Source organism: Tenrec ecaudatus, chromosome 5, assembly GCF_050624435.1.
Source record: "Tenrec ecaudatus isolate mTenEca1 chromosome 5, mTenEca1.hap1, whole genome shotgun sequence".
In the NCBI taxonomy this organism is placed as follows: Eukaryota; Metazoa; Chordata; class Mammalia; order Afrosoricida; family Tenrecidae; genus Tenrec; species Tenrec ecaudatus.
The window spans coordinates 91,209,864-91,231,730 of NC_134534.1; the positions used below are offsets into that span (position 1 = coordinate 91,209,864).

The following is a 21,867-nucleotide window of genomic DNA, read 5'->3' on the forward strand; positions in this document are numbered from 1 at the left end:
GCATTGGGAAGTGCATCATTAGAGGTGCAGCTAGGATAAAATTAACACCTTATCACTTGATCTCTCTTTTGGCCCATTTTACATTTGTTCTACTTTTAATGTTTTCTGCTCTCTTTCTGATTGAGGTTTTCCCCTGTTTTAGTTAGTTTGTTTGTCTTGGTATGGTTTTTGGTATATAAAATCCAGGACAGGTAAATCTTTAGATATAGTAACTGGATTAGTGTTTTCTAGGGGGTATTGCAGGAAGGGAGGTTGATTGCATAGCACTTCGCAATGTGACTGGACTATTGAAATAATGCAATGTGGATTATATGCCATTAAAACTGCTTTAAAAAAGAATTTAGTTCTGAAAAGCTCCTTATTTTATACTTATAAGATGTATGTATGTTTTTGATTTTTTAAAATGAAAATCCTGTCATCGATAGATGGCAAACAAAATGTTGCCCATTCATACCATGGAAGGACACTCAGCTCTAAAAAAAATGAACTTTTAATGCATGCTATAACATAGGCGGGGACTCAAGTCGTATAGTGGTTCCAAGTCGGGCTGTTAACTTAGAGGTTAGCAGTTCAAAACCACCAGCCACTCCTTGGGGGGAGCAACGGGGCTTTCTACTCCTGCTAAGTTAGCGTTTCATAAACCCATAGGGGCAGTGCTGCCTGCCCTGGGCTTCAGGGCCACTTTGAGTCAGAACTGACCCGATGGCAGTGGGTTTTTATAACATGGGTGAGCCATGAAAGCATGCTGAGTAAATAAGGTTAGTCACAAAAGGATAGATGCCACACAATATTACTTCTATAAAATACCAAACAGGCAAATGCATTGAGACTAGCGTTTATTAGAAGTTACCCAGGGTGAGCAGGAGAAAGAAAGGGGCTCTGGCATTACTCATTTCTCTTCGCGAAATAGATGGCGACAATGGGGTCACGACAGAGTAGATGCAATTAATGTCACTGAGTTGTACATTTAAAAATAGCTAAAATGGCACATATATATATTCACAATAAAATAAAAGAAAGCAAAGAGACCTCTGATTGACAGGGCACCCAGATACCAAGGTGTGAGCAGAAACCAGAAAGACCAACAAGATCTGTCAGCCCTGAAGTTAAAAAAGCCTCCACTCTCCCAGTGCGGGCAGGAAGTCAGGCAGGAAGCCCTCATTTCTGGCCTCTAAGAGTAAGGAGCAGACCTTTCCTTTTGCTCTAGAGCTTCGGGCCCCGATCATAGGAGGCAGCAGTGGGCCAGGGGGCTGTCCCTAACCACAGGGCTGGCCGTCCCGCACGTGGATACAGCTTTCCATGCCACACAACCCTAGCAGGGCCTTGCACGAGAACCCTCACCATGATCGCCACTACTGGTCAGCAACTAATTCTACCAACTGGCTCACAGGAATTCCAGCCCCTGGTTACCCACTCCGGATTACCCCCACCCCCAGGTGTTTCCTCAGTTCAAGGTGACATGACCACAGATGGCACAGAGGTGGTCTAAGTCGCCAGAACATCCCAGCCGGTCCTTTTCTATTCCCTGCCGGGCACTGCTGCCACCACCGAGGATTTCCTTCTATTTCTGTTTAATCTCTGCCCATTTTGAATACGGTTCCTTTCCAGAGCTTTTTCTGCTTTCCCTTGGATGCTAAAGGATTTAGCTCCCATGCAGGCCACCGAGCTGGAGTCTGATTGCATGCAGGGAGGAGGAGCCAGTTGGCGGGGTTATCAGCTCAGCTCCTGCTCCTCAGGGGGTCTGAGGCCAGCTTCCTGCAAGCCTCCCACCGGCATGCCTTCCTCTCCTGTGACCTGCAGGACTATCTGAGAATGGATTTTCAAGGAAGCTGCATTCTTCGGATCTTCATTTAGCCTTAGGAAGGCCTCCCTGGGACTCCAGGGCACATGTTGACACCCAACCTGTGGTAATCTGTTTTTATCCACAGAAAGCAGACCAAGGCCTGAGTCTACCTGGATATGGGTGGGTGGGGTGGGGGTAGGAAAAGGTTTCCATTTTGAAAGTTACATTTTTATGACAGCTGGTTTCTGGCATTGCATTTATAGCACTTTCATATATATATATATATATATATATAGAAGTATTTTTGTTGATTCAATGAACAATGAAAAACTATGGTGTAAACAAGTACCTGGGAGAAAGGAAACTTTCTGAAACACAGCATAGATCCAGGCTTATCTGGCCCAAGGTTGGCTCAAGAGGCTAGGCCAAGGGTGAACTGGTTTCAGGACCCAGAAAAGCAGCAGAAGCCTGTCCATCTGAAGAAAGGCCTAGAGACTCGTCCTGGGACCAGCACCCTCCTCCGGCCCAGGTAACTCAGCCAGAGGAACTCAAGCTCTCTTCAAACAATTAAACTCCTAAACGTCTCTCAGCGCTTCTTTCTAAACCTCAGCATTCATGAACTCTCTTCCCTGTAGAGTCCATTGCATATAGAATCGAACCTCCCCTTTCCCCAGAAAGATACATTCCAGTCCTACGCTGTAACCTGCGAATGTGACCTTGTTTGGAAATGGGATCTTTGCCGACATTATCAGCTCACATGAAGTCATACTGGAGTTGGGGCTTCTCATAGGTGATTGGGATCCTTATGATAAAGGAGTGGAAGACATTAGCACACACATGTCTACATAAGGGCAGTGACGGCTGCTGCTACAAGCCAAGGCAGGCCATGAGAAACCGAAACAGAGGCAGAAAAAAATGATCCCCTACAGCAAAGGTTGGCAAACTTTTGAGATGAAAGAGACAATTCAGTCCCTCACAACAATTTAAAAATTATTGGAGATCCATAAATATGTTTTTTATAAACAAATGAAATCACCACAATCTGAATGGCATCCTTTAAATGAAACTATGATAGCTCAATTTTCATTTCCAATTTTCTTTTAGAGCCTCATGTATGGACTGGAAGAGCTGCAGACGGCTCGAGAGCCGGTTTGCCGACCTTGGGCCTTCGGTGGTTTGAGGCACCCAAATGAGTGTTCCTTTGTTTCTGCCTTCCCAGGAAACAAAGACGTCACCTGTATTCGTTATGTAAAGTGAGGGGACTTGAAAAGGTTCTTGGATAAATGGAATTAAAAGATAAAATAAAAATTACCAACTATCTTTCTCCACAGGAGTTCTACATTTTGTAAGCAATGATAGCAGCCATTGCGTTCAACCCTACAGAACGAGGGCCCTGGAAATTTAACCATGTCAGCGCAGTGTTGGCTCCCCACCAAGACCCCGAACAGGGTTGAATGCACACAGGGCAGGCAGGGCCCCTGAGACAGGGCCCTACCGAGGTGCCAGAGTCCCAAGCAAAGTCCCCAACCAGGTGGCCCTCCCTGACCTCAGGGTGTGCGTTAGTGGTTTCTTTCAAACCTCCAGGTAATGGGTCTCCAGGAGGGTGAGGCCTGTTGGGCAGCTGGGGAGAAATTAGGGGTGGCCCAGCACAGGCCCTCTGTCTTTTTATGGCTCGGAAGTCTCGGTGGGAACTGACTTGCTACTCTGACCCACCAGCCTTCCAACGCCTCCACAGGAGGAACCGCATATGGCCCAGAACGCTCTCTCTCCCATGCAGTCAGGCCCATTGCCAGCAGTCTAGCTCCAACTCATCAGTTCCCAGAAGGCTTCCTGCTCCACCTATCCAAACTCCCTCAGCAGCGCTCGCTCACCCACCCAGGACCCATGGCTCTTCCAGGCCGGAGTCAAGTTCTGCCACCACCAGGCCCCAGGGACATCCCGGAAAGCCTGGTATCATGTCAGGTATCAGTCACACCTTCCCCTCACTGAGCCCCACCCAGACAGCACGCCTTTGGGGCAACAGTCCAGGGAAGAGAAGAGGGGGAAAGACAGGCGAGGAAAAAGCCTGCTCTCATTTTCATCTTCCTCCATGGAAAAGGAAACAGGAGCCAGCAATGAAAATGACCCTAATCATGCCCCAAAGCCAAAGCAAAACCCAGGGCCCCGATTCAAAGCCATCACATGTAAGCTGAGTTAGCAAGAAGTTGCTCAAACCCAGCAAGACCTATCCAGATAGGATGAACGTCCCTGTCCACATGCCCCGTTTACCACACATTCTCCCACAAGCGTGGTAGGTACCGCCAGTCTGCACGCCTTCCCTTCCCTTTGACCTGCCACAAGCTGCCCCCTGGCTGCACTCTCCTGGGCCACCCTCTCTCTGGGCGCTAGGGGCACAGGACTGCTTCCATTCTCGCCTCTGGGAAGGCAGCCCGCCCTGGAGCCCCGCACGCACCCTGTGGGGGAGCATGAGTGTGCATTACCATTTCCTGCGCCACGTCATCTGGGGTCTCCTTCTCCAGGTCAAAGGTGAACTCGATGGCCCCATTGTCCTTGGGCTTCCCTTTCAGCTTCTTGGGGTCTTCCACCCACAGTCGGAGGGCAATGGTGGACTTCCGGCCATGGTCTTCCTCTGCCAGCTCCACTCTAACCCCCGTGTCCTCCGCGAAGAAAGCATGGCTCAGGAGGTCCTTGATTTCATACCTAGGGGAGGAGCAGCATCCTAGGCCGGCAGGTAGTCACATGGGCACACATACCCAGATCAGGGTGGGCTCGTCCAAGCCGGATTCCCGGGGGGTCGGGCACAGCCCTGGGAGAGGTCAGAAAAGGACCTGCAGTGTGACAGGGGCTGCTGGGGCTGGTGGGTGTCCCCTCTCCTGCTGTGGCCACTGTGGCCTGGACCCACAGCGCCCTTGTCCCTGGAAAGTTCTGCCTCTGCCCAACCCAGCTGGCAGGCCAAGCTCTGCCCTGTCAGCAACACATACAGCTCTCGTGCATTTCTTGATGCCCGGGAGAGCAGGGGGCATTATAAAGTAACGCGGTCTATTATAAGACTTCTTGTCTCTACCTTTAATTTAAAATAAACGCTGCTCATTGTACAACACCAAGCGACTCTAGAGAAGAACTTGTGATAAGCTAGGTTCTAAGCGATCCCACGATGCAGCCGCAAGCAGCACTGGTATGCTAGTGGACCTCACCGCTCACCTAAGTCCCTAGGATGACAATGCCCTGCCTGCTGGGCTTACTGCCAAGCGGCAAGAAAGGACAAAGGCAAAGTGCTTGGGGTGGCCCCGACCTCCCCACTCCCCACCCCTGAAGCAGCCACAGCCTCAGGAGGCCCTCCTTCCGGTATGAGTGGGCCTGGAGGCCGGGGCACGGTGAGCAACAAGAGTCTGGGGGCTGTGTGGAGAGGGAACAGATACCATGACAACCACATCCCGCTCTTCTTTATTACCTTGCCACCCCAACACCCATCCCTAAACACTGATCTCCGTGTCCTTTGGCTGAGTACACACGGACTCCTATGGCAGGCAGCATTTGGTGTCTGTCTTCTTCCACTGGCCACGTTTCTGAGTATCAACCTGCTGGCGTGGGTCACCAGCTCACGGCTTTCACTGCGGAGGCATGCTGCCTCACAGGACATCCCTGCTGATGAGCTGCGGTCTCGGGCACATGGTTCTGTGGGTTGGTGCCCAGGAGGGGAATGTGGGGCAGCTGTGGTTTCCAGCACAGATGACAGATGCCTCCAGGTGGTGTTTTCCAAAGACAGGGCAGTGCTACCTTAGGGCAGGGCAGGGGAGAGAGTGGCTGCATGCCCTTCACAGGGCAGAGGGGGCTGACGGCGTTGTTTTTGATGACGTGCTGGTTTCACAAGGTTTGACTCTACACTGTTGTTTCTGAACTTTTCTGATGTGGATTAAAATTAAGAATATTCTAGCTTTTTGTTTGGTTTTGGTTTTGGTCTTGAAGTCTACAATGCAGGGGGGCAGGAGAGAAAGCACACAGGTCCTGGGCAGGATTTCTGCTGTGAGAGATGGTGATAGCAGCAGTAGGAACAGACAAACTGCTCCTTGCTGGTGAAGCCTGACAGCACACAGTGACGGGGGAAGGGCAGGAGAGGGCAGGGGAGGCAACAGAAAGATAGCAAGAAGGGAAGGACAGAGGGGGGAAGTAGAGGAGGAGGAGCGGTGGGAAGAGCAGGGTTGAGAGAATGGACAAGAGAAAAGGGGAAGGAGGAGGGCCTGGAGGGGGACTGAAAGTAGAAGGAGGTTGATGGGAAAAGAAGCATTAGGAGGAGGGAGGAGGAGACTGACAAGGGATGGTGGAATTAGGGCAGGTGGGAAGTTCCTGATACAGTCCCAGCTGCCTGGCTGACAACTAGGGAAGGAAGTCCCTGACCTGAGGTGGGAGTGTGGGATCTACGGTTCTTCACGGCAGTTCAGAGCCTCTGATTGGACACACTACTTCTGTGATTGTCAAATGGATAGATACATGTTCGGAGAGTGGTCAGGATTGAAGATGGCATGGAAGCATGATATTATCTAAGGTCATGGACATGTATAAACCCATCTAGGGGGCAATGTAGAGAAAGAAAACAAAGAGAACAAAGCAGATCCACAGGGCCTCAACCAGTAAAGGCAAGTTTGGGAAGGAAGAGGCTTCAAAGGAGAAAAGAGACAGGGGGTAGGGAGCTCCAGGAGAGTGTTAACCCAGAAGTTGGAGACTCCAGTACACTGGCCCAGATGTCACGGGTGTGGTGTGCCCTCAGGACCACTCTGTGCAGCAGCCTCCCGGAAGGCTAAGATCCTGAACCAGTCTGGCTGTATTTTGAAGTTCTCCTTTTTCTTGGGAAGAACACAATTCCAAATACCACTTGGGATAATTCACCTGGAGAAATACCACAAAACCCAACCCCAGGACTCACCTTTCCTCTTTGTTTTTACAGATACACTCTCCAATAATCTCCTTGATCTCAGGATCATGCACTTTCTCAAAGCTGGCTGGCTTGATACCCTGAAACGAGATGAAGAGACTTAGAAGGACACCCAGGACTAAAGGATCCGATACACAGCCTACCCTCCTCCCCTCACCGCCCCCCCCCCCAGCAAAGTATGGAGCATTGACTCCATGGTGGAATGACTGGATTTATCTCCCATAAACTCCTAGAAAATTGGACAAAATGCAAGAACTAATAATGTCCGATACTCAACAACAGGCGGCACAAGATGCTGAAGTGAGAGAAAGGACACCAAAGAGACAGGTCTGCCCACTACCTCAGAGTACTGCCTGAAGGCAGTTCCAGGCTGTGGGCAGGGAGGGAACAGCCAGAGTGCTTCCCCATGTTGAGGAAGTGGAGTTCAGAGCTCCAGGAGGCAGATGAGATCGAGTTCCAGAAAGGAAGGCATTCCAGGTGTCTGTAGAGGAGCTCCTGGGGGTGCTTGCTGGACAGGCCACAGGGACAGAGTAGCCTGTATGAGGCCAGGCAGAGAGTGATGGGACAGAACAATTCCCAGGCCCCATGGGGAAAGGGGATCAGTAATAATATGCAGTAGCCTATAAAAATTACTAGAAATGCAAAAAAGAGGACAATAACCATAACTTAGAAGGACATTTAATGAGCAGAAATAAAAAGTTAATCAACAGAAATGAAACAGTGGAACTAACAGAAAAAAAACTTTAAGTTATTCAGGCTCTGGACAAGTGTTTAAAGCAAAATGAATGTAATAAGAAACAGATTAGGGATAAAAAGAGTCAAATAAAACTATAGCCGAAAAACACAACATTTAAACTAAAACATCCATGACAACACACCAAGTGCACATGACACATTGCAGAAAACATGAAAACTCGAAGATACACCAATAGACTCTAAATGAAATGAAGCACAGAAAGATTAAGGTCATGAAGCTCTGTCCAGTTCAGTTCACTCTTTGGAATAGTAGCAAGTGATCATACACACACATACACACACACACACAATGCATAAGAGGATGGGGATGGTATGGAATAGAAAATTTTGAAAAAATGATGACCAAAGATTTTCAAACTTTATTGAGAACTAAATACCCAGAGATCCGAGGAGCCCAACATAGCCTAGGCAAGATATAGTCGTACAGAAAGAGAGAGAGCATGTGAATTCACTCTGAACTGCCTCCTATAAATCTCTCCTTTTCCATAGCTTTGAGCCCAAAGCCTAGCTTTCCTATTATTGAAACTTTTTTTTAATGGAGGTGGGAGGGTGTGATACAACCTTATAGCTCCAAGACTTCATGAAATTGTATCTAAAATACTGCTGTTCTCATTAGCACTCCATAACGTTTAATCATTACTCCCAGGCCTTTTAAAACATATTTCCAGCTCCCATGCCCAGACTTACACAACTAACAGTTACCGTTGAAGGTCTTCTGGGTGTGCATAGAAATGCGATCAAGAATTTCATCTTGCTTCGCACCATAGGGCATGCTCGTGGAAACGGTGATCAAGAGCTCGATCACGCAGAGGGCTGCGATGACCCCACCCCGTGCGTGCATGCATCTGTTCGTGTTGCGGCTCTTACTTCTTTAGGCTCTATAGCAAGTGAAGGTGCTGCTGGGTCACTTGCTGCTCCGATCCCCGGTTGACTGAGGAAGCACCGCACTGATGTCCACAGTGGTTCACGAATTGTACATTCCCACCAGGATGTATGCTTGTTGTTCTGACTTGCATTTCTCAGACACCTGATGGCAGAAGCATTTCTTCAGCTGTTTGTTGGCTGCCTCAATGCCTTCTTTGGTGAGTTGTCTGTTTATGTCCTTTGCACATTTAAAAAAATTGGATTATTAGTTTTTTCTTGTTGAGGTGTTGCAGTTTACCAGAGATTTTTGAGATGAATCCCTTGTCTGATGTATCATTGTAAACATTTTCTCCCCGTTTTTATGGGTCCTCTTTTGACTCTTTTGGTGAATGTTTCTTGTTGAAAATTAAGAGTTTCTTATTTTTGGAAAGTTCTAGTTATAGATTTTGTCTTCCACTTGCTGTTGTGCTTTGTTTTTTTTAAGTTTGGTAGTATATTTGAGAATACAGTGTATTAGGGGTCTCTGAGTGAGGTATGATTCCTGCTTCATTCTTCTGCAAATGGAAATCATTTTTTAGGCTGTGATGCAGAAGGAGTGAGTCTTCATGCAGAAGGAGTCCTAGTGGCATAATACTTACAAGTTGGACTGCTAACTTCAAGGTCAGCAATTTGAAACCAACAGCCACTTGGAGGGAGAAAGCCAATGCTTTCTACTCCCATAAAGAGTTACAGTCTTGGATGACCCTGCAGAGATCTCTGAAGAAATGAGTGCTATTGAAAAATATGGTGAAGAAACTAGATGGCAACTGGCTATCAGAAGAATATAGTCTTGGGCTTAAAGGCTTGTCTTCAAACAAGAAACCATCGAAGTGAGACATCAACAAAGTCTACCTGGAAGAAGGACACTAGGCTTCTAGGTTTAGATCCAAGGATTCTAAAGAATACATTCCAAATCTGAAGGAGGGAATGGCGTCAGAGATTAAATGGTGCACACTGGTTTGCAGGGGCTATGGACAACAGTAGAAGCCCAGAAGGCATCTGCAGGGTCCACACATAGATTAAGCCTCAGGTGAATTCCCTCTGATCACAGTCAAGAGCCATGAATAGCCTTGTTATCAGAGAGCATTGTTGTGACCATTCTAGTAGATAAAGCTATTTTAAAATGTCTTATCTTATTTGATCTCCCTTTTGATCCATTTGAAGTTGTCTCAGTTTAAAAAGAAAAAAAGTGAATGAGGAAATGCCCATAGATGAAGCCTCTGGTGAATCCCCTCTGCTCCCAAACCAGCCTTACTATCATGCAGAGTGCACTGGACAGTGGGCTATGCAAGGTACAGTTAGGCTAAAGCTTGACACCTTATCATTTATCTCCCCTTTGAACCATTTTAAAGTTATTCTAGTTTTGAATATTTTTTGCTTTATTTTTGATTGAGGTTTTTCTCTGTTTCATTTATGATTTTTAGGGGTTTTTTTTGTTTCTTTCTTCCTCGTTTTTGTGTTTTCCAGTGTATGAAATCCAGATGAGTGAATCTATAGAGATAGTAACTGGATTAATGGTTTCTTGGGGCTATGGCAGGAAAGGTTGGGGATAAATGGGAAGCTAATAACAATGGATACAAGAAAGAAGGAAATGTTCTATAAGTGATTGTGGTATTGATTGTACAACTCTTTTTGATATGGTTGAATTGCATGATATGTGCATAATGTACCAGAATGATGATAGCAACAAATGTACAAATGTGCTTTACACAATGGATGGATGGATGGTGATAAGAATTGTATGAGCCCCCAATAAAATGATTTAAAAAACAAACAAACAAAAAAACCTGTTTTTTAAAAACAGTTACAGTCTCAGAAACTCACAGGGGAAATTGTACCCTGTTCTATAGGGTCGCTATGAGTCGGCATCCACTCGCTTGCAATGAGTGTAGGTTTTTGCTTGACCTTTACGGGAGCAGAGGCACTAGGCTGGTTCAAACCACCCCCCTTTCGGTGAGCAGTTGAGTGCTTACCCAGTGCACCTCAGGGTTCTTTATTCATCTTCACTGTGCAGTGTGAACTGAAGAACTCTTCACAGAATGGAGACTCAGTTTTGCATTCAACAATTCATAAGCACTTTGCTTCATCTCATCCGCAATCCCTTCGATGTAACAAAATGTATTTCACTTCCTGCCTGTGTTTCCTGTTTCCACTCCTCATCTTTCCTTACTCTTCTGAACTTGGTCTGAATTTTGGCAAAATGCTGTCCTTCTGACTCAAATGCAAGAATAAGTATGGTGAAAGGATGCAACGCTGACGCACATCTTTCCTGATTTTTAACTATGTGGTATGTCCTGGTTCTGTTCGCACGACTGCTTCGTGATCCATGTCCAAGTTCCCCATCAGCACAAGGAAGTTTCCTGAAAACCTGTTCTTCGCCAGGCTATCCATACTTTATTACTGTCCACAGTGCCAAAAGTTCTGTGGAAACTCTCATTTCATGTTGGCTTAAACCTCCACTGTGAAGGTTCAGCTTTGTGTCAAATTCCTGGGCCTGGGTTCTGAGTAGCAGCGATCCCACATGGAAATCTCTACCATAATGCAATCGAGTCTTTGAGAAATCAGCAGGGTTGGTGGGGAGCAGCCCCCGTGATCAGATTCCAGTCTTGATGCAATTGGAAGAAAGCCTCCTCAGAGATGTGCTCTACTTTTATTTGAAGCAGTCTCTGTGAGAAAGTCTGTCACGTATGCGAGGTCTGGATCCTTCCTCTAGTTCGTTGACCCTCTGCCATATTGTCTACTGATCTCAGGAATCATCACTAGACTGCCAAACTTGGGTCCATTCGACTTTACATCCAGCAGCCTACAGTCTTTCTGCTTCCTGGTTAGTCACTTCGTGGAGCTCCATGAGTCAGGAGAAGCTCCAGTGTAACATCTGGCCCACAGGCTTGAACGAGACTACACACACCTGCTTCATTTATGCGAGCTATTTAAAAACAACAACTTAAAAAAATTGGGATATACGTCATATATATCATATACTTAGATCATACGATAGATATATGGTTTTCTACATCGCATATCATGTACTTTAATAATACTATCATATTAAGAAGATTTGTGTGATCATCACCACAGTCAATTTCAGAATATTTTCCTCTCATACTCATGGTTATAAGCTATCCTCACTCTATCCTCCCCTGCTGTAATTCTAAGCAATTATCAATGCGGTTACTGTCTGTAGAGATCTACCTATCCAAGATTTCACATAAAGAAAATCACACAATACACAAACAGGAAGTGTGTTAGTCCACATTGAGTAGAGAAACTATGTATAAGACAGAACTTTATATCAAAGAGTAATTGTATATTAAGAAAATATCCCAGTCCAGGCCAGATCAAGTCCGTAAGTCTAATAGTAGCACATATGTCTGATAGCAGTCCATGAATTCCTCTTCAGACTCACGCAGCCATGCAATGATGCCAAATGCAGGAAGGTCACAGGCCAGTGGGTGGAAAGTCTTGTGGCTGCAGTGGTGGTGGAAGCATCTCAGCGCCTCAACGTAGCTCCATGTGGCTTGTCAGCAGGATTGTGAAGCAGAGAGTATGTCCCCCCTCCAGGAGGAAGACGTTCCCAGAATCCTCATGAAAAGACCGTGCCCACAGGAGGAATTAATCAGGCTGTGACCTGATTGACAGGCTAGACTCCACCCCTTCATTCTTTTATCAAGTTGGCATAAAAGTGTGTAACTACCACAGGAAGCAAACAAACAAACCGCCAACAATAATGACTACACAAAACAGAAAAACCTGAATTGAAAACAGAAAATATTAAACTGAAAAAACTTTAAAATGGGTCAAAAGAGGGACTAACGATATCTGCCAAACTCAGGGATCTTCACATCCCTTGACTATGGTCAGAGGGATTCCCAGGAAGCGTAATCCACGTAAGGACCCTGTAAATGGACTTGGTTTCCATTGTTAACCAGAGCGTCTGCAAACCAAGTGTCCACCATGTAAGCTCTGCCCCCAGTTCTCTCCTTTGGCTTTGACCTTTATTATTGATAATCGTGTGTGTGAACCATTTTTAATACACCTTTATGTCTATGTGCACACACATATAAGTGTCACCAGAGACATTTGCTTCTCCAGAGAGCCCAGCCTAACATATTTCACCAACGGGCTACGAATAAGGCTTGGAAGATGGGACATGATAGCTGGTATCACATCAGAGACCTAAGTGCCATTGTGAAGGGCTTGCTTCACCAGTCCAGCAACACCCGTGTAGAGACGCTCATAAAGAGATACAGGGCCACTGGCTCAAGGTCATGTCTGCAGGCAGCCAACAGTCACAGCATGAGCTCTAGAAGCACTGTGCAGCTAGAAGGGAGAGCCCACTGAATAGCTCCACAGCATCTCTTCCTCACTCTCCAGCTCCAAGTTGAGCCTGATGTCCACCCAGAGGCTTTCTCAGCTCAGAACCTTTGCGCCCATGCATGGAAGCACCTCTCTCCTCCTCTCCCTGGGTACCCTGGAACATTGAACAAAGATGGCCCAACCCCTGTAGCTTAGTATGCAATCTGGGGAGTAAAACTCCATGGAAAGACCCTGACGACAAGTGGGAATAAAGTTGACAGCAAGGAGATTACTAATCCAATCGGAGCATGTCCAGTCTGTTCCACTTAAACACAACCAATCCAGACCTGGTATTCCATGGACATGGAGAAAGCAGCACCAACCTGTCACCTCCAAGGTTACCATGGGGCAAGCACTAAGAGTGGGGCATGTCCTCTGGACCCTAAGACCTGCACAGCGAACTTCTTTGAACCAGAGGCAGCGTGACCACTCCCGGAGCCACAGAGCCGGGTGCCAGAGCAGGAGACAGAGGGCAGTGGACTTCTCAGCCAACTGAGCCAGGAAAGCAGACTGCTTTTGGCAAGAGGCTCGCTGTGGAGTGGAGCGCCTCTGGGCGCTTAGTTCAAGGGGCTGCATTTGCTGACGCACAGAGCTGGGTGCCTTCATGTTTGGGCTGACATCAGAGCGGCATGTTCTGCAGGCATTTATTAGCAGCCTTCAAAGAACTGTGCAACATGTTCTGACGGAACAACTCCAACCTGAGTGTTCCCACCTGGATCTTAACCTGTTAACTTCCACAACAAGCCCCAGACCCGGGAGCACTGAATGTGAGTTCTGTGCAGCCAGTGCAATGAACACAGAGCCTGCCGGCACAGGAAAGACTGCCGCGGGAGACACGCAGTAAACGCAGAGACTGTTGTCTGATCAAGATTTTCATTGAAGTGAAACAGACGAGCGGCCCAGGATGGCTCACCTGGTGTTGACCACTGCTTCGATGGCCCTTGGCCAAGTGGTAGAATTTTGATGAAAAGGAAAAGAAATTGTATTTTCAATCTAAGTAAGATGGGAAAGAGGGAGCTCGGTGGTCGCTCAGAGGATGCGTCTGGAGCTAGCCTCCAGGCTGGCTACTCTGCATGGACACTGACCCTCTGTGTCTAAGTGGTCCGTGTTGTAGTGGCATTCAAAGCACAGGAAAGCCAATCGATACCGCAGTCGTCGTCGTCATCATCATCCTCATCATCCTCATCACCATCATCACCATCCTCCTCCTCATCACCATCCTCCTCCTCCTCCTCATCATCCTCCTCATCACCATCATCACCACCACCACCTGATACTAAGCGCTCTTGTAATTGCAAATACCGAGTGTTTGCTGAGCCTCCGTGATCTGCACCGTTAAAGTGACTTTGTTCCCCCCTTTCACGGTGGTGTCTATGGATTCTATAAGGGAATAAAGACCCCCAAGGTTGCTCAAGGTCGACTCACACAGGTGACTTTCCGGTAGATCTGGGCCGCATTCTGGCACTCCGAGTAGGGGTACTCTGAGGTGGCCATCTCCAGCATGCACATCCCGAAGGCGTAGACATCCACAGACTCGTCATAGTGTTCCTCATACATCTCAGGCGCCATGAACTCAGGGGTACCTGTGCCCGGGAAGAGCAGATGGAGCAGTCAGCCCCCGGGGGCCCAGGAACACCACGACCCCATATGGCCCATCAACCCTTCCCATCGTGGACCAACCTGCCTACCCCCCGGGTGGGGGTGGGGTGGAGGGGTCAGCCCTCATTGAGTGCCCACTTGGGTTTGGCTAGAGGTATCCATGATACCTCTAACGCTACCTCTCCAGGGTCGTCTGATATGTCCTAGAAGCCAGGACGCCAACAGAAATGCTCGACAGACAGATGGGCCCTGAAATTTTACTGGGACATGAATCCAAGGCTGAATGTATCTTCAGGGGCTGAGCTCATAATGCCACCCTAAGTCCTGGGAGACCACCGCTTCCAAGGAACACTGGCCCAGAAACAGGGGTCTCCTTAAGGGGCACACCCCTGGAAGAGTCCCCTTCATCTTCCTATGTGCCGTCCTCCTAATGACTGGTCCAGCATTGATCTGCACCTGAATAATCCTGGGTGAATAAGATCTCAGTACTAGTTATGGAGCAATAGACAGGAGATCCTGCGAGTCCACTAGCTGAGGAGCAGCTAGGGGAACTGTGACACAGCTGCTCCAGGACAAAGCAGTCCACTGTCGCCCCTGGGACAGAGAGAGAGACAACGCTGCACCTTCACCCCCCAGCATCAGAGACGTGGTAAAAGGAGACTGTGTGAAGATTCTTGAGGTAGTTTGTTTATTGTGCCCACCTGGCCGATAAACACATGTGGGATTAATTGAAGGCCAGAGAGATAAATGGCTTGGCGAGCCTCGTCTTTCTTGCCTCTTGCTCTTTGATCATCAGACCAGAGTGCGGCTGCCTTGCTTGTTCTTTGCCTCAATGTGCAAGCTACACTACCTGTGGGTCACCTAACCCATGGACTGTATTGCTGTAATTTGAGGTTCCTTCAAGACTGGCTTCGCCACAGCATTGGCATTTACATCTCTTGAGCTGGGGACTGTCAGACCCTGTCATCTGGCTGACTGTTGGTGACCTGCCTTGCTGTTTGCTGCCTGGGCCCGGATAGCCTGAATTGCTCTACAGAGGACGACCCAACGGCCCTCAAGACTTGAAGGACTGCCAGTGTCTCACAACTGTCTCACGGGAGTGAGTTGCACTGAGCCATTTGTACTGCTTTATAATTTAATTAACTGTTTATTTCTTGTGTTATATATCTATCTGTGTATATATATATATATATATAATTATTAGCTTTCCAGTTAGTTTTGTTTCTCTGGAGAACCCTGTCTAACACAATACTTGACACGAAAAGACGTGAAATAATGTTGACTGAATTCTTAGAGGCACAGGAGCTCATGACAGGCCGTGTAAAGTAAAGCATATCACTTTATGCAGGGGTGACCCCACCTAGAAGGGGCTTCAAGGAACATGGATTTTTTTCCCTATGGACTTTTTAAAGCCCCTTATAGATAAACCAATGTACACTGGGGAAAATGAGTCTGAAAGGTGGGACTTGTTACATTTTTCTGTGTGGTTTAAAAAAATTAATTTTCCATATAAACTTTTGCTACTATACTCCTAGGACCTTTTTATTGGTATAGATATATTGAATATCTCTTGTGCAGAATGCAAAGAAAGGGGACAATAAAGTTTTATAGGCCATTTTCAACTTTTGTACAATTGTTGACTTTGGAGAAAAAATTACATGTATTACTATTTTTTAAAAGGCAGACACAAAATGTCACAAAGTAATTATTGCTTAAAAACCACCATGTGGGGGGTGGGGTCAGAAAGTACAAAGACACATTTACATAGTTATTTCTGGGATGGAGTAGTGTACAGATGATTTTAATTATTAGTTTTCATTTGCCCACAAATTCTAGCCCATCTAACAATTTGGGTAAAACAGTGAAGAAAGCCAGACCCTACAGTACATTTCAGTTAAGTATGAAGAATTATGGAAGAATACACCAGAAACCAGAAAAACTAAGTGGAGCAGTCAGGAGGGGAGACAGGTCTCTCACTTGGCATTTTTCATCTTTGGGGGGTTTTAACCCACATGACTGCTTTCAAATGGTTTTGCACTGGTTATTTTTAAGTTAATATTTTTAAAGTTTCTTTCCACCTTCAAGCTGGTCACAAAACAAGGAACGTTGCCTAGGCTCAGCCCTGCAGTGACGATAGCATGCCCCCAGTGCGGCCTGAGTGAGCGCCACAGAGTGCAGCTGGGAGCCTGCCCAGCAAGTGACAATTTGAGCTCCGGCCCCACTGGACAGCCCTGGGATCCCACCGACACCTCTTATCCCAAGGTTGCCCACCCGAACCTTCCCTGGTTTAGCATAGCAGAGTCTGGCCAGGAGCCACAGCAGTGCACGGTGAGGGGGCTAAGAGCTCAGGCCCTCACCGAATGCTCGCAAAGCCATCTGCAAGGAGAACGGGGCTGGCTTGCTAGGGGACACATAAAAAGGTAGGCTTATATCAAGGACCCACATTTACTCATGGAGGCCCAGCACTTGGTCATGGGGTGGGGGTGGGGGGGTCAACCTAATGTTTTCTGGGCAGGTGCCCAGCCCATGTAGGGCGGAGGGGAACAAAAAATCTCATCCCGTGTCCCCCAGGAGAGCTGGGGCAGACAATAGGGCCAAGAAGCAAGTGGCCATGGCCTGCAGGAGTCCCCAGCTGCCCCACAGCAGCGAGGCCTACACAGGAGGCCCTTTGGCACACAGCCGCTCCAGAACAGCCCCAGAATTGCTGGTAGTTCCAGACACACTCGCTCTGAGACCAGCAAGAAATTGGGATGGCAGAGAATCCTGCTCTGTAATTACCGTTCCCCAAAGCCTGACTGTTGACTGTTGCAGGGGAGGGGACCCAGATGGGCGAGAAGATTGTAAGGCCAGGGCTGAGGAGCTTCCAATAATATGCACTTGCACACATGCTCTAGGGATCATGCAGGGATACTACACATGCTCCCATGAACATGCTCTCAGCTACGCCCCACATTTTTTTAATTATAGCCATTTAAATATAAATTTTAAAAAATGTATATGTATATCTGTTTGTACAAGCTCTGGTAGTTTATTGGGCTGTAAACCACAAGGTCAGCAGTTCAAAACCAAAAACTTCTCCAAAGGAGAAAGATAAGGTTTTCTACTTCCATAAAGATTTATAGTCTCAGAAACCTAGAGGGGAAGTTGTAGCTATGTATTAGAATCGACTCAATAGCTCCGAGCTTCTCTTTTTTTATGTATGTGTCTGTGTATGTCTTGTGCACACATGTATCTATGTGCGTTTGTGTAACATGTGTGCACACAGATGTTATATATAAGATAGTGTTGATGTACCTTTGCATGTTTATATGTGTGCATGTCTGTATATTGTGTACATGTCTATGTGTATATGGATGTGTGTGCTCAGTGCCCACCCAAAAAGCAAACAACTCACTGCCATTGAGTCAATGCCAACTCATAACAACCTTCTCAGCACAGAGAACTGCCCCTGTGGATTTCCAAGACTATGAATCTTTACAGGAATAGAAAACTTCATCTTGCTCCTTTTGCATGCCTGGGAGTTTTGAACTGCTGACCTTGTGGTTGACAGCTCACTACTCCTGTGTTGCCCAACCAACCACAAAAACAGACTCACTGTCCATGAGTTGGGGTCTATGGGTAGGACTGTCCCTGTGAGTTTCTGAGACTGTCCCTCTTTTACAGGAGTAGAAAAGCCCCCTCTTTCTTCCATGGAGCAGTGGCTTCAAACTACTGACCTTGTAGTAAGCAGCACCAACTTGTCACTACTACACCCTCATCCGGCAAGTCCTAAATGTAGTACTCGTGCCTCATTGTGGGCTGCATCTGCTGTCCCCATTCGATGGGTGCACGGCCACCCCAAATGCGCTTCATGCCCAGCAAAATCCCTTAGCCCCTTTCCAAGATTACAAGGAGGGTGTGTGTCATAGACCCTGCAGGCATGTATGCCTGTAAAATCTAAGAAGGCACAGCAACCAGTCTGGGTTGCCAAGGGCCAAGACCAGCCTTCTCAGCTGCCAACCCCAACCTGCCTCCACCATTATCTTCTGGACAAGTGACATCTGAAGGACAGTTCTGAGCTGGAGGCATCACGATGAGCACCTCGAGCCATGGCAGGGACACAGGAGACACTGGCAGCAGCCAGGCAGTGAGCTGACTGTGCCTGCGTGCTCCCTAATATATCACTCTCATTCTGACAGGCTCCTCCTCCCTGGGGAGGTTCCAGGGAGGACAATTACCCTTGGTCAGAGCCATGAGGGCCTCTTGTGCTGTTTTCAAGGCAGAACAAAACCCAGCAGAGGCTTTTCAGCATTTCCCCGGGCCCTGGGCACACAACAAGAGTCCCCACTGACAAGGCACTGCAAAGTGGGTCACAGCTAAAGTGCTAGCAAAGAAGCTTGGACACTGGGCCAGAAATGAGATCATGCACCTACTGCCTTCTCCCCACTCGCCCTAGGAGGGACTCACATGGGAGGCTCCTCTTCCTGAGAGGCAGGTTGACGAAGAAAGGAGGCAGATGCTCAAGGCTGGCCCCTAGAGCTTTGAAGGGTGTTTCACCCACTTATCCATTAAGACAAGCAGCTCTCTGGGTGAGCTGTGCTAATGCCATTCACAGACTGAGGAGGGATTTCCCCCATCAGAAGGCATGACGGGCACTCTCACCTATAGGCCTTCCACTCAGTGCTATTTGCCTGCTCACTGCCTGGAACCCGAGAAGATTCATGCACATTCCCACAAGAACAAGACAGCTGAGGATGTGAGCTCCCTGGTCCCAGTGTCTCTTCTTGGGCTTTACCTAGGCTCACCCCTATCGGGATGCACCCTGTCTTCACGAGGAACAGTCAGCCTGGCTCAAAGCAGTCACAGCACGCCTGCTGAACCTGTCATTCCAGAGAAGGAACTTCATGGGGAGAGCAAGCCCAGAAGCATCTATGAGATGTCTCACCATCACTAAGTGAGCGAGCTTAGTCGGAGGCAGGTGGTTTGTCAACAGCCCTCCTCTCACTCAGTTAATCCAGTGTCTGAGGCCCTGACTGCTTCCTAGGGTCACACAGTCAAACTCTTCCCTACGAACCATGGATGATGCGGAATCCCAGGGTGCAGGGGCCACCCAGTGGGCCCTGCTCTCAGCCTTCCTCTGATGGAGTGTGTGATGAGCTCCCTGCTCTGCTTGTGCTCCTCAGTGCTCCCTCCAGGGACTCACTAGCACAAGCTCTCTCCGGGTAGCTGCTCGCACGACACTGGACTCCTCGACCGCTAGGATTCTACAGTCCAGAAGACCCAAACCCACATGCCCCCCGAGCGCTCTCATTGCAAAATGTCCTCCTCGATCCTTCAGTCCTGGGTGAAGGTGGACAGACACTCCGTGCCTGCTTGGGGCTGAGTACACTCTGGGGAAACAGAGACCTCCTCCTGCAGCAGCCAAGGGACCACCCCCAAAAATGGCTGTGGCAGAAGAGGAGGAGCACTTCTTCGAGAAGGGACTGTGTACTAACTACTGAGAGATAACTGACAAAACAGATACAAGCCCCCCTCTTAGAGTGCCAGTGGGCCTTTCATCTGTACCCACCTTCCCACCCATCTCCATGGTCCCTCTACCTCCCATCTAGTGACATTTCATCTCCAAATGCTCCATGATCTCCCATCCCCAACCCTGTAAGACCAGCCCAGCATCATCCTACAAGGCTTTCCTGGGCCCAGGTCTGGGTCTTCTCCACTCTCAGAGCCCATATGGAAAGGGCCTTTGGTTGGGTTTCCCCTTTGCAAACCATCAGCCAGAGGGCCAGCGAGAGATGGCTCAAGTCAGACAGAGCGATGTAGAGAGCCAGGTGGGAGACTAGGCTCCACCCTGGCCTGCGGAAGCCTGCCTACTCCTAGGCTCCCAGGCCTCAGAGAAGGGACACATGGGCATACCTATCACGCTTTTGGCAAATGAAGCTCTTTTGAGGGTAGCCAGGCCCAAGTCGCCGATCTTCACAGACCCGGTAGGTCCAGTGATAAAAATATTGTCGCACTTCAGATCTCGGTGGATAATGGGTGGCGTCCTTGTGTGCAAAAACAGCAAGCCTTTCAGGATCTGCCGGCACCAGCTGCGGAGAACTTTGGGCTTCATCACCTTGAACCGTTTCAGGTACCTGGAGGGAAAGGCAAGGCACACTCACCAAGCATCGGAACAAAGCGTCCTCTGCCAGGCTCCACTGAAGCTGGGGTGGCCTGGGGCCCTCCCTTGCCACCCTCCATGTGTGCAGGTGGGGGTGGCTTGGGAATGCCATCAAATAGGAGGAACTTAGCAGGGCTGTCCAGAGCAGGCAGCCAGGCCAGCCAGGAAGAGCTGTGTGCCAGCCCAGGCCCATGCACCAGCTTTCCCTCCGCTGGGAGTCCTGCTAAACTTCACCCAGTCACAACACTCTTATCATTAGGACAGGGTGCTGCTGGTGTTGGCAATGGTTGACTGCACCAGGATGGAGTTCTTGGGACACCTCAGGGCTGGGTTTGGAGGGGCCAGCATGGCACCTGAAGCCCTGATGGTCAAACCCCATATCTGAGTGGGTAGGTCTGCTAAGAATCCAGTGGGTGAAACTGGAAGAAGATCCCCACAGTGGGTTCGCATTGGTTTACCTATTGCTGGAGCATTTCCAACGAACACAAGCTGCAGCTATTGAGAGGGGACGCTGTTCCCCTTCCCATGTGCATAAGCCAGGCTCTTTAGTAGCATGATGGGCTACCAGGAACACCCTTCCTGTATGGACTCCCTCCCCTGGGGTCTGACTGCACATTCAGTCTAGGCCATGAGGAGAGGGCCAGGTTCTCATGGTCAGTGAACTCCACCATCCCACCTGACAACAGTCCACTTCTCATGCCACGGGTGTGTGTGTGTGTGTGTGTGTGTGTGTGTGTGTGTGTGTAATGGCCTAGGGCCCAGGCTAAAGCTGAAGCCCAGCAGCAACCAGGCACCAGCAACAGCAGGTAAATAAGCTCCCTAGGAAGTAAATAATCCCAGTAATTTGTATCCCTGCTGTCCCATGAAGAATCAAACACATGAGACAGTCTATGGGGCTGGGGGCACAAGATTTCCTCTCTGTGTCTGATGGACAGAGCCAGTAGAAGCTCAATGCTAAGAAGCAACTGAGCTTTGCTGAAATTCTCTTCCTTCGTGGGGACTTCCTATGGTTGAGAGGCTCTTTCCTATAACTTACCATGCTAATGGGGACATTGTAGAGGGATATGACCCCTAGACATTTCCCCAGTCCCCCCTCACTCCCACAAGCCTAGCAAGTAGGGTGGCACACTTACGTCTTCAGCGTCCCTGAAGTCATCAGCTCTGTCACCAACACGATACAGCGCTTTCCTTTAGCACTGGACTCCCAGAAGTCATAGAACCGCACGATGTTGGGGTGCTGCAGGCCTTTCAGCATCTCAGCCTCCTCCTTAAATCGCTGCCGCTCCAGCTTGGTAAGCTTCCGGTCCTGTAGGGGAGGACACAGGCACAGTGCGTAGGTGACAACTCTGCAGCCCAGATGCCACAAAAGCCTTTTTATCCCAAAGTTGGGAGAAAAGTGGG

At 48.5% G+C, this 21,867-nt stretch overlaps 1 protein-coding gene across 1 annotated transcript in view; it reads right to left on the reverse strand.

Moving 5' to 3' along the window:
* Positions 1 to 21,867, reverse strand: part of WNK2 (WNK lysine deficient protein kinase 2) — a 187,288-nt gene that overhangs the window by 74,797 nt on the left and 90,624 nt on the right. The window contains 5 exon segments of the mRNA XM_075550857.1: positions 4,264 to 4,483; positions 6,705 to 6,793; positions 14,154 to 14,311; positions 20,220 to 20,440; positions 21,600 to 21,772. Of these exon segments, the coding sequence (XP_075406972.1) occupies positions 4,264 to 4,483; positions 6,705 to 6,793; positions 14,154 to 14,311; positions 20,220 to 20,440; positions 21,600 to 21,772 (861 nt within the window).